The sequence below is a fragment of the Anopheles bellator genome, chromosome 2 (assembly GCF_943735745.2).
Source record: "Anopheles bellator chromosome 2, idAnoBellAS_SP24_06.2, whole genome shotgun sequence".
NCBI lineage: Eukaryota > Metazoa > Arthropoda > Insecta > Diptera > Culicidae > Anopheles > Anopheles bellator.
In genome coordinates this window covers 13,981,528-13,993,102 of record NC_071286.1, presented here as the reverse complement: position 1 = coordinate 13,993,102, position 11,575 = coordinate 13,981,528, and the positions used below count along the sequence as shown (strand labels likewise).

General features: G+C 51.2%; 6 protein-coding genes across 6 annotated transcripts; 3 read left to right on the top strand and 3 right to left on the bottom strand.

The window, feature by feature from the left end:
* Positions 1–308: 308 nt before the first annotated feature.
* On the top strand, positions 309–1,732 carry LOC131210319 (survival motor neuron protein). The gene is made up of 2 exons (XM_058203548.1): positions 309–450; positions 553–1,732. Exons 1-2 carry the CDS (start codon positions 427–429, stop codon positions 1,447–1,449), a joined length of 921 nt encoding a protein of 306 aa, XP_058059531.1. The 5' UTR covers positions 309–426; the 3' UTR covers positions 1,450–1,732.
* A 43-nt stretch (positions 1,733–1,775) lies between these two features.
* On the bottom strand, positions 1,776–3,275 carry LOC131211056 (katanin p60 ATPase-containing subunit A-like 2). The gene is made up of 2 exons (XM_058204399.1): positions 3,264–3,275; positions 1,776–3,194 (listed from the first exon to the last, which is right to left on the bottom strand). Exons 1-2 carry the CDS (start codon positions 3,273–3,275, stop codon positions 1,776–1,778), a joined length of 1,431 nt encoding a protein of 476 aa, XP_058060382.1.
* A 782-nt stretch (positions 3,276–4,057) lies between these two features.
* On the bottom strand, positions 4,058–5,553 carry LOC131207031 (putative serine protease K12H4.7). Its single transcript, XM_058199638.1, has 2 exons — positions 5,234–5,553; positions 4,058–5,159 (listed from the first exon to the last, which is right to left on the bottom strand). The coding sequence occupies exons 1-2, from the start codon at positions 5,551–5,553 to the stop codon at positions 4,058–4,060; spliced, it is 1,422 nt and encodes a 473-aa protein (XP_058055621.1).
* Positions 5,554–6,785: 1,232 nt separating this feature from the next.
* LOC131207030 (putative serine protease K12H4.7) lies at positions 6,786–8,363 on the top strand. The gene is made up of 2 exons (XM_058199637.1): positions 6,786–7,198; positions 7,265–8,363. Exons 1-2 carry the CDS (start codon positions 6,786–6,788, stop codon positions 8,361–8,363), a joined length of 1,512 nt encoding a protein of 503 aa, XP_058055620.1.
* Positions 8,364–8,748: 385 nt separating this feature from the next.
* Positions 8,749–10,086, top strand: LOC131209144 (uncharacterized). The gene is made up of 2 exons (XM_058202140.1): positions 8,749–8,889; positions 8,949–10,086. The coding sequence occupies exons 1-2, from the start codon at positions 8,873–8,875 to the stop codon at positions 9,964–9,966; spliced, it is 1,035 nt and encodes a 344-aa protein (XP_058058123.1). The 5' UTR covers positions 8,749–8,872; the 3' UTR covers positions 9,967–10,086.
* Positions 10,087–10,375: 289 nt separating this feature from the next.
* On the bottom strand, positions 10,376–11,543 carry LOC131207029 (uncharacterized). Its single transcript, XM_058199636.1, has 2 exons — positions 11,527–11,543; positions 10,376–11,452 (listed from the first exon to the last, which is right to left on the bottom strand). Exons 1-2 carry the CDS (start codon positions 11,541–11,543, stop codon positions 10,438–10,440), a joined length of 1,032 nt encoding a protein of 343 aa, XP_058055619.1. The 3' UTR covers positions 10,376–10,437.
* Positions 11,544–11,575: the final 32 nt, after the last annotated feature.

Genomic DNA, 11,575 nt, shown 5'->3' with positions numbered 1-11,575 from the left:
CGGGTTAACTTTCAACGTTATAATTGAGAAGTAAATAGAAGGCAAATGATTTGAACGAATGATACATTTATCCTAATCTTTTATGATTTGAAAACATTCGAAGCATAGCTTTAGCGCAGAGCAGATAAAAAAATGTAAATTATGCTGCGAACAAATGTAAATTTCCTGGCAACACTGTCCGTTAGACTAGCGTTTGTTTACGTTTCTGCTCATGCAAGAAAATATGGCTCTTTCTGCTCATGCCAAATATGGCTCGTTTTTCTCTTTCCAGAAGCTGTCAAATGGAAGTGTCAAAAGCGTAAGCGAAAGTTGTTTTGAGTGTGGCAAATTTACTCAATTTTCTGGATTTACTTTTGCTGGCAGTTAATTACGTTAAAATAGTATCTCGGCGCAACATACTTACTTGACTCTTGGCTTGAGAGAGCGATGAGCACGAGCGGTAAAACGAAGGTTCGTATTTTTACCGAGAAGGACGCAGACGGATTTGCCAATTCCTCGTCACGTTCGGGGAGTCGGCAACGGATTGATGCCATGTTTGCGGGCCATTTTCAGCACATGGCGAACACAGTGGAAAGCACCGCGGAACCCGTGACGGTGGCGATGGTTGCTTCGTCGAGCAGGGACGACATTTGGGACGATAGTATTATCATCAAAAAGTATGACGCTTCGCTGGCACTCATAAAGGAGGAGGTGGCCAAACGACTGGCAATGAAGACGAACCGTAAAAACCTTCCGGACGCACCGGGTTCTAGCCGGAAGACCGCCAAAAAGGACTCGGAATCGGTGACCGATGGGATGGTTTCACCGTGTCAGGAAGAGAAGGGCACAATGGAGGTGTCCGAACAGGAACTGGTGAACGGTGGCCGCAGTGAGTCATTCGAGATCGGTGATTACGTGCGGGCGACTTACGACGATGGTGTAGACTACGAGGCGAAAATTATCGGCTTCGGAAGTCACGGTGACTGTCTGATACGGTACGTGGGCTACAACAACGAGCAAACGGTGCTGATCGAGGAGCTGGTGCCCTCGTGGGGTCGGAAAGCACGGCGACAGCAGCGTGCCGAGGCGGCCGAAGCGGAAGCGACCGCTGCTGACTCGCAGATGGACGTCAGTGACGACGAGCGGTTCACGAAGCAGGCGAGCAAAATCAAGATCAACTTCGGATCGCACTTTGGGCGGCCGGGTATGGGGCACGTTGGCAGCCTGGGCAACGGTCGGACCGGGATGGGTGGTGGTTTGGGTGGATCGACGGCATACATGGTTCCTCCACCACCGCCGATGCCACCGATGCTCGAGGATGCGGACGACGTCGAGTCAGAGAATCTCTCCGCGATGCTAATGTCGTGGTACATGAGCGGCTACTACACGGGGCTTTACCACGGGCAGCGGATGTCCCAGCAACAGCAACAACAGCAGACCCAGCAACAGAAACGAGCACGCCAATCGTAATCCTGCGGCCAATCTGTACGATAGATTTAGTGATTTATTTTACGATTCGTAGGTTAGTTCCTCGTGCACCGGGAGGCTTTCGGTCGTCTCGAAGGAATCATCACCACAATCTAATCCGGCGCACTGGACCGATCGCCTCCGGGCGCTTCCGCGAGTACTAGCGATTCCCAGTTTCCAAGCTTAAATATTAACGATCACAACGGCTACCCTGGACTTGTGTCTCTTCCCGTCGACTGCTACCTTTTATTTATTCCTTTAAGAGCTGCAGGATTGTAAAAGAAGTGAACGCTATTATACACATTGAGTTCCATCATAAACCGGTCGTTTCAATCGATAAGCTGTGTTCCGTAGCGCTCATTCCAGTCGCGATGCTTCTGGGCCAGTTCCACACAACCCGGGCGCAACTGTTCGAACGCTTTGCGGAGCATCGGAAAGTGCAGTTCCTCCGGATCGACCGCGGCCTTCACTGACGGCTGCCGGGAATCACTCATTTTCTCCCTCAGTAACATCATCGAAGCCTCCTTGCAGGCCAACCGTACTTCGTCGCCGGTCCAACCAGTCGACAACGACAGGATTTGCTGGATTTCCTGCTCCGGCCACGATCGTACCGTGGGCAGCAGGTGTTCGATCAGTTCCTTGCGCCCGTCGGCCTCAGGCAGGTCTACTAAAATTTTACGCTCAAAGCGACGCAGAAACGCCGGATCAATCTCCCACGGGAGGTTGGTGCTGGCCAGCAAAAATACCCTGTCGCGACCGTCCGCTGTCGCACTGACACCGCTGTCCCCGCCCTCGAGACCATCGATAAGGGCCAAGAATTCGTTTTTGAACCGCTTCGAAGCCTCGTGCTCGCGGATCGTATCGCGCCGCGATGCCAGACTATCAAACTCGTCGACGAAAATGATGGACGGTGCGTAGAATCTGGCCACCTCGTATAGCACACGGATAAGCTTTTCCGACTCACCACGCCACTTCGATATCAGTGTGCTGGCTGTCGTACTGAAGAAGGTGACCGATTCGCGAGTCTCCGAGCAGAGCGTCCGGGCGAGGAGAGTTTTTCCGGTCCCGGGTGCGCCGTGCAGTAGAACGCAACGCCACGGTTGGGCCAACCCGACGAACAGCTCCGGGTGCTCCAGCGGTGCGATCACACTCTCCTTCAGCACCTTGATGGGCCCCCCGAGACCTTTCACGTGCTGCCAGCGCTGACGAAGATCTTTGCGGATCAGGTCGCGACACACTTCCTCCGCCAGGTCTTTCCACTCGCTGGTGAAGTGATCCTGTAGCCGCACGAGTAGCTTTGGATTTGCAAACGGAACGGTGGGGGGTGCGTCGTGCCCTGGTTCAGCGACTTGGGAGACCACACCGGGCGTTATTCGAAGTGATTGTAACTCATCACCGTGGGTAAGAGCCAGCAGTGAATCTTTGCCTTCGGCTTTACCGCCGTTCGGTGCGGGCTTACGGCGAGCTCCGGAATACTTTCGCGCCTGAAGTGGCACCGCAGGCAGTGAACCGTTGGACTCGGTACGCTTGACGATCCGTGGCTGTTTGCCAAATTTGAGCAAGAAATAACTGCAAAAGTCCTGATAGATGGTGTCGAGATCGATGTTGTCGCACACCTCAAACTCGGCCGTTAGGTGCGTTTCGTCGACCAGTGCCTGGCGGGTTTGATGTAGACCCATCGAGCCAAGGTAGTTGGCCATTAGGTAGAGAATGTTCCGGCGTCGCTCGTAGATACTACGACGATCTTGCTGTGTGAATAGGAACAGGAACAAGAGTTGATTTTATGTACGAAATCGAAGTCACTGAGCTGATGTTACCTCGAAGGACATGGTTAATTTTTTGGCCAAAGTAATAGGAGCAACAATTTCACGTCACTATAAATTGCTCGAAACTGTTCGAAGCGTTTCCGATAGGCTTTTATCGGTAACTACAACACCCGGACTACGCTACTTTGTTTGCAGCTCTTGGCAACGGTTGTAACCGGTGCGTAACTATGCGTTTTCCGGAAGGGCGGGAAACGCCGTTTGAAGGTTTTTCTCATGCGAAATCATTTGAATATCGATCCAATTCAACAACAAAATGAAACGGTTTATCAATGAAAGTTAATAAGTATTTACTTTACAATGCAACGTTGAGTAAATGTGTGTGATTTAAGGCGATATGCTTACCGAACAGTATTTTACTCTTTATGGGTTAAGATAAGCTTTAACGTGCTTCAACACAGCATATCTTTCATGTTTCGTTTTTGGCGGCTTCCGGCCAATAATATCAATTCATGTTATCAAATCGAGATTCCAACAAGGAATGATTTCTACTCGTTTGTGGATTAACTACATTTAGGTAATCTTCTTCTTAATCGGTTTTTATCAACGCCCCATCCTATGACTCCTATAATCAATTTCCTATCAGAGTGATAGCCACAACCGATATGGTGCCCTCGCTCGAAACCCATCCCGGGGGTGCCCTTGCCACGTGGTTTCGCTTCCCAAACGAATTCTCGCACTGTTGGGCATAAACGGTAATCGATCTCGGTAGCCAGGCATTTAATACAAAGCTCCAATCTTTATTATCAACTCAATTGCAAATAAAAGGAAAAATGTCGCGTTCGCGTTTACGCTTCGTGCTTCGTTATCGGTTCAAAATCCGCGTATATCCAGATGTCGATGAGCGTCCTCGTCCGCTCCTTAGCCGCGATCAGCTCCGCCGAGTCGTACTCGTAGTTGATCGATTCCAGATCGGGCGAGTCGAACGTGTGCGGTATTACGGTAGCCGGACTGTTCGCATTCACATCTTCCAGCGGACTGACGACACGGAACGGGTCGACACCCCCGTTGGTGAAGTGGGCTCGCTCGATTGCCGGCTGAAGTCCACCGAAACGAGCGTTCGTAGAGTTAATTTGCCGGACGATAATATCCTCGGTGATCCACTCGCCGAAGGCATGCTGACACATTGCGACGAAGAAGGACGTGCCGATCTGATTGCCGAACGGTTGCGCTTCCGATTGATCCGTCGTCGGGAAGAAACCATCTTCCGTGCACTGCAGGTACAGCCGTTGGCGATGGCCCGCCTGAAGATTGGCGGTGTTGAAATCGATTTCCACGAACCGTTCCATGTACGATTCGAAATTTAAGTCGACACACTGCTCGAATTGGTGCTCCCGAGCAAACCAGTCGAACAGGGCGTCAAGGCTGGTGTTCGCTTCCTGGACCAACTCCTCGCACATCTCCCGGATTGAATTTGTGTTGCGCAGATGCAGCATCTCGAACTCAATGTCATCGCGCAGACCGAGTAGGAACGCGGTCGCGTCCAGCTCGGAGTCCGTGTCGAGCGGGTCGCACAGGTGAAACCCGGTCGACAGCAGATCGGAGAACCCAAGGGTGATCATGTTCTGTGCAACGCGGAATCCTGTCCAAATGGTGTTGTAGCACGCATCGCTGCCGTACTGGCGGATACTCTCACCGAGGAGCTCGTTGTAGCCGACGAACGCAAAGTCGGCCTCGATCGGCCCACTGGACACCCAGACACCGTTAGCCAGGTGTGGGTACTTTTGGCGGAACCGGGTCGCTAGCGTACCACCAGACCCACTGCCCATCAGAATCACCTTGGCGTTCGGGTTGCTCACCAAGTTCTGCTTCAAGTACGCTATCCATTCGGCCAGATCGGCCAACGCTTGGTCGGAATTGAGAAAGTCCATGTTTTCCACCGACGCATCACTGGAAGTAGCCACCCCAAAAAAACAGAAACGTATGAACAAATGCCCCTCTTAGAGTTGGAAGGGGTTCCTTACTCGACCGGCAGGCTTTGGCCAAAGTAGCGGAGTTCATTCGCGAACAGATAGGCACCCTCGAGATAGGCAATGTCGTAGAACAGTCCCTCGGTGATGTGTCGCGTCTGGATGGCTTGCGTTCCACCGACCACAATCAGGATGGGACCACGAGCGTAAGCGTGCTCATCGTTGATGTAGTACCGCATACCGAACGTGTCCTGGTTCCGGGCGTTGAAGTGATCGACCCGCGTTTCGAACCATGCTTCACGCAACATACCCGCCACTCCGGTGCACTGCAAGGTGGCCAAAGCCACTACCACCGCCACTAGCACAGTCTTCATGGCTGACTCGTAAAACACGAAACACTACGATTGGGGCTGAACAAACGGCACTGCACCGTAGGCACCACTCTGGCCATCAGGCAATCGAGTGACGGCACCAGCTTTTATACCTTTGCGTTGCTGCAGCAAGATTAGCCGTCCATTGAGGTATCGTAAGATCGCGATAATCCCGTATCCGTATCGAGGATTTCCGATTTGTTGGAGGTATGTGTGAGTGAGGTTCCTCAGGCATTGATCCAAAACCCTACGAAGGTCTAAAACGCTGCAAGAAAAATCCGTTTGCCGGTCGGAACGGTGCCATTCCTTCCGGGCGTGCTCAGCTCAGGCAGTGATAGCCAGGTGGCGGTACTATCAAATGTCGATACGGTGGCCGGTTGGTGGTCTTAATCGGCAAATTAATTTACAATTCCGTATCATCAGAGCGGAGGATGTGTAATTGGACCGGGGCGCGATAAAGACACGCGTGCAGTAATCCTTCGATCAGCAGTTGACAAAATCATCGGGGTTCAAGTCAAGGCGTCCTGATAACCGTATCCAGGCCTATCCCGATTACCTTATATTATCCAATGATGGCTTGCTTCAACGCGAATCAGGTTTGTATACCTTTCAGGCGAAATCTAAAGGAAACCCGAAACGAGCAAATGATTGTGTACGGGCTTAGGTCATTACAGGGTGCAACATTTTTGTTCTCCATTTTGGTGAAACATTTTCTACATAAATTTTGATCTCTCGTTAAGGCAAGAGTCGGAAGCAAAACGGAAAAATTATGAAATACATGAGGCTTTTGAACAGTTTTCTTAATGTTGGTAAAACAATTTAAAGCCAATTCCGTGCTTCTCATCCGTAATAAAAGAAGTCTACAAGGATTTCTTTATAGTAAACATGTTCAGACCTGTTGTTGTCATTGCTACGCTCATAGGTATTGCTCCATCTGTACGAACCGGAAGAAAGATAGGCGCTATCGATACCGATGGCTTTCGATTGTCGAACCAAAGCAATGTCACGAATGTCCGTGTTTTCACCATCCGCAGCGGGACATTGGTTCAAATTTTGGCTTTATCACCCCAACCATCTCTGACGCGTTGGTCAGCGAGTTATGGTCACCAATAAAACGATGAGCGGACAGTGTCGTCTGTAATCGGCGGCGGCATAAATCCCTTCAACTTGGTGGGTCTCACGGTCTCATTAAATACCGGTACCGGTACAGCCCCGGCAGGCATTAGTTGGCTAGAATGGCATTCTGGAAGGCGTTCACATTCGCGTTAGCCCTGCTGGCAGTGGTGGCCAGCGGGCTGGAGGTGCAGAAAAATACTCGCGCCCTGAAGGGGCTCCAGGGACACTTGTCTCAGCCGACCATACCAGAGGCGTACTACGATCCACCGAAAAATGGGCGCGTAATTGGGGCTCGCTTCCGCACCCGGATCGATCACTTCGATCCACAGAATCGGGACACGTTCGAGTTCAGCTACTACTCGAACGACGAGTTCTACCAGCCCGGTGGACCGATTTTCATCTTCGTCGGCGGAAACTTCCAGCTCTCGACGTACTACATCGAGCACGGCCTGCTGTACGATACGGCGGCCCAGAGCGGTGCTTGGCTCTTCACTAACGAGCACCGGTACTACGGTGGAAGCTCCCCGGTGGCGTAAGTACGCTGGTTTAGGTGAAGTAACCGTAGAGGGAGTTTAGAGTACCGTTTGGGATGTTTCAGTAACTACTCGACCGAGAACCTGCGCTTCCTGCACAGCGAGCAAGTGCTGACGGATTTGATCGAATGGATCGATCACTTGCGCCGCGAGGTTGTCCAAGATCCGGATGCACGGGTAGTCCTGATGGGTACGGGATACGGTGGTGCTCTGGCCACGTGGGCACGTCAGCGGTTCCCGAACATCGTCAGTGGTGCCTGGGGTGCCGGAGCGACGGTGCTGGCCAGTTTCGATTTTCAGGAGCACGCGGCCGACGTTAGCGATCTCATCCGTCGGTTCGGCGGTGACGAGTGCTACAACACGCTTTGGGTAGCGTTCCGCACGGCCCAGTATCTGATCGATGCCGGATGGGACGAGACGGTAACGACGCTGCTCAACACCTGCGAACCGATCGAGCCGAATAACCTGCTCGACCAGGAGACACTGTTCTTCCACCTGAAGCTGGCCATTCAAGAGGCCGTGTTTGCGGAGCAGAACACTACGCGTATCGGTGAACTGTGCGACAGTATGGTGAACTCCTCGGAAACGACCGCTCTGGGGGGACTGGCGAGGTGGCTGAGTGTGTACTATGCCACGTTGCCCTGCAATCCGTTTGATTTCGATGCAAACATGGCCGCGGGCCAGGTGCTGGAGCCTGGTGCGGCGGAAAATGCCATCCTCGGACTGCGCCAGACGCAGTATCAGGTGTGTACCGAGTTCGGCTGGTTCCGGACGACCGACGACGATAGCCAGCCCTTCGGGGATCGTGTGACGATGCACTTCTTCCTCGAGGCGTGCCGGGCTCTGTTCGGTGAGTGGGTTACCGATGCCGTCATCTACGATGGGGTGCGCCTGACCAACTTGCACTACGGCGGGCAGGATCCACGATCGACGAATGTGCTGTTTACCAACGGCGAGTTCGACTCCAATCGTCTGGTCTCGATCACGCAGTACAGTAACACTTTCAGCTATGCGTATGTGGTGCCGCTTGCGTTTGCCTATTCGGAAATTTACTCGATCGACGAGGGCGATTCGCCCGAACTGGTCGCAATCAAGATCAGCATTCAGCAGTACATTGCGCTCTGGCTCGAAACTAGTCCGGTTGACCCGCGGGCTGTATCCTGAGTCCAACGCGGAAGTTCACACCGTCAGAGGGTCCTTGCCCAATGAGCCACTCTATGTTCGCTACAAATAAAGAATTGGGCAAAAATGTGACCTTCAAATGTTATATTTATAGCTTTTTGCAGTTCTTGAGTGTAACGATTGAGCTATCAGTGCTCTGCCAGTTGTACCAGATATTTGAGGTCGATCGCTGCGAGACTGGCATCTACCGTGCCAGAGTGTCGATGTGTTGTTTCCCTGGTGGTTGTGTAGTATACAGAGAATGTTTCACAATAAAGGCTTTTGATAACGCCGCCATGCGATGGTCGTCGACGAACTATCAAGCCCGGGGGTTAGGAACGACAATTTACGCCAAGCGCTTACGTCGACTGATCTTTAAACTGGCTCGTAGGCTCTTATCAGCGACATGTAGCGCACATTGCAAATCAGGCAGAAGCCCCAAGTCGTCACTGGAGTCAAGATCCGTTTTCTTCTGGCTTCAGCCCCGTCTGTTCGTTGCAATTAAAACAAACATGAGGAACCACGGAAGGTAAGCTGGAAGATCCTTTTGAGCAGGGTAAGAAGATTTCTTAACAGTTCGCTTTGTAGTTGCATCCTATTGCTCCTGGCGTTGGTTTCGGCTACAAGCGCCCTCGTGTACCAGTGTGAACCGGGAACGGGTCCAACTTTGTGCAGGATCACCAACTTTGTGTACACCGAAGGGCTACAACCACTGCCCACAGTGAACCTTTCGTATAGTGTCAACAGCATTCAAGTTTACTACCAGCGGAACTACTCCAAACGAAAGGCGGAGTTTAGCGTTTACGATGCGACACTTCACGCGACCGTGTTCCGTAGGCCGACCTCGGTGATGATTTTCAACTGCTACCTGCAGAGTTTGGTGGTCCCAGCGAACCTTCAAGTGGGCGATTTCTTCAGCAACAACATCAACACGATAGAGACCGATCGCAAAACGGCCTACGATCTACGCTATCTGGATGTGTCGCACAACAGTCTGTCGGAGCTGAAGAACCTTAGCGTGCTGGTGCAGCTTCAGACCCTGAATCTGGAGGACAACCACGTAGCGACGCTCGTTCCGGAAACGTTTGCCGGTATGCGCAACCTCTCGGTGCTGTACGTTGGATCCAATTCGATTGTCCAGATCGACCTGAAGATGCTGCCGAAAAGTTTGACGTTCTTGAGCATCTTCCGGAACGAGCTGACGGAGCTGGAGTTTGCCGGGGTTTCGATGCGCACCCTGCGGGAACTGGACATCGAAAGCAACAATCTGGTATCGCTCGATGTGAAGGCGATGCTGGCGGCCGCACCGTCGCTCGAGCAGGTCACGATCGAATTCAACCTATTCTCGAAGCCGGAAGCCGAACGAATTATTGACGAACTGCGGGGGCACAACGTTACGTACTACACACCGTCGACTGATCGAGAACCGAACTCCGTGAACTACTGTGACGCTGGTGAATATGAGGTCGAGCGCGTGTGTTTCGACGAGTCATTGCTTGCATCCCGCTCCTTTGGGAAAGCGATCGTCCTGCTCGTGATCGCGGTGGTAGTGATCGGTGTGTTTGTACTTAGTGTTCGTTGGGTTTGGCATCAAATGCGGTACTAATGCGCTCGAGCAGGAAGTATGAAGTCTAGTGTTTAGTAGAATACGATGCGATACATAAATTCGATTGTGATAAATTAATAGTGTTGAAATAAATTCTCTACGGTAGTTCGATAGTCTCTGCAAACACCTTTCTAGAACACATTAGTGTCCTGCGTCCATTTTGGTTTTCCACACGACGTAGTGATTTCGATAGAGCTTCGGAAAGGTAGTTTCTACAGCACTAAAACCGAAACGGAGACCGTGGAATCATGAGATCTTCGCTGTTTGGAACTCCCGTGCAACAGGTTACTGGACTTGACCAGATGGACTTGTTTCGCATCGCTGTTCTAGTTCTTACAAAGAGCAATATCTTCTTTCGCAGCTTTTTTTATTGGCCTTAATAACAGAAGCAACAGTAGTTGTTTTAGCTCAAAGCTAATGATACTTTTTCTTGCGATGACGATGTCCCCAAGATCCATGCCAAAGGAAACACTACTTCGTTTGAAATTTTCGCCATAACAGCCATCCGGACAGAGCTGCTCCAAACAGCACCAAAGGCACCAGACAGAAGAAGAATATTTGTGTTAACCATTCACCCCAACCAGGCCTAACGCTGTCCTTGGGAATGCAAATACCGCGTATTCTAACCTCCGATTCCGAACACGTCCAGTCTTCGGGATTTTCCATGCTGTAGTACGAAATGTTGTGGCGATTCAGTACGCTCACAATGTGGTCCAGCTTTTCGATGCTTATCGGGTTGTGACCGATGGAAAACAACTTAAGCTTTGGCGAACGCTCCACAAGAACACTAATATTCATAGCAGTGAGCTCATTCCGTTGTACGTTCAAGTCTTCCAGTTGTGGGAAGCGAACATCCTCAAAGTTTAGCTTTGGTAGAAGGTTTCGATCCATCCATAACAGCGTCAGGCTGCCAGGGAGAGTCTTCAGATCGAGTTCATGGAGGTTATTGCTGGAGATAGTAAGATGCTGCAAACGGGTCACCTTGGCAAACAGTTCTGCTGGTATTGACTGAAATCGACAACTGGACATGTGCAGCGTTTCCAGTGCTGTAAAATGGCTCACGTTCTCCGGCCTTAGACCATAGTTACCGTTTAAATTGAGGTAACGCAGAGCATAAGACTGATTCGGATCGACAACGAGTCCAGATAATTGGTTGCTGGCAAAGTCACCGTATTGCAAGTTAGGCGGCAGTTCAAGTGAAGTCATCATGGAATCGGTAATCTCAACCGCTATCGGCATCCCGAGCTGACGATGAAGCACCGCATCGTAAACTGTGATTGATTGTGTCCGCGGCTTGTAAAATGACGTCACGAATCGAACTTCTTTCGTGTCCGGATGCAGATCGAACAGTGGTATGTCCTCTCCCGGTTCGTACTTGAATTGGTGAAGTGTGCAGACATATGCTTCCGATCCGCCGACGCACCGTCGTGCATGATTCGCGCTGCAGCAACCGAGCGCAGTCGTCAGAAAGATCACGTTTCGAACACTGTAAGGGAGATGGCACACGAAAGAAATAAATTATCACCCGAAATTGATGTGGAAACTAGCGCGGTCGCTAACTTTGTGAAATATCCCATTGCGAAGCTAATTTCAGCAAGGCCACAATCAA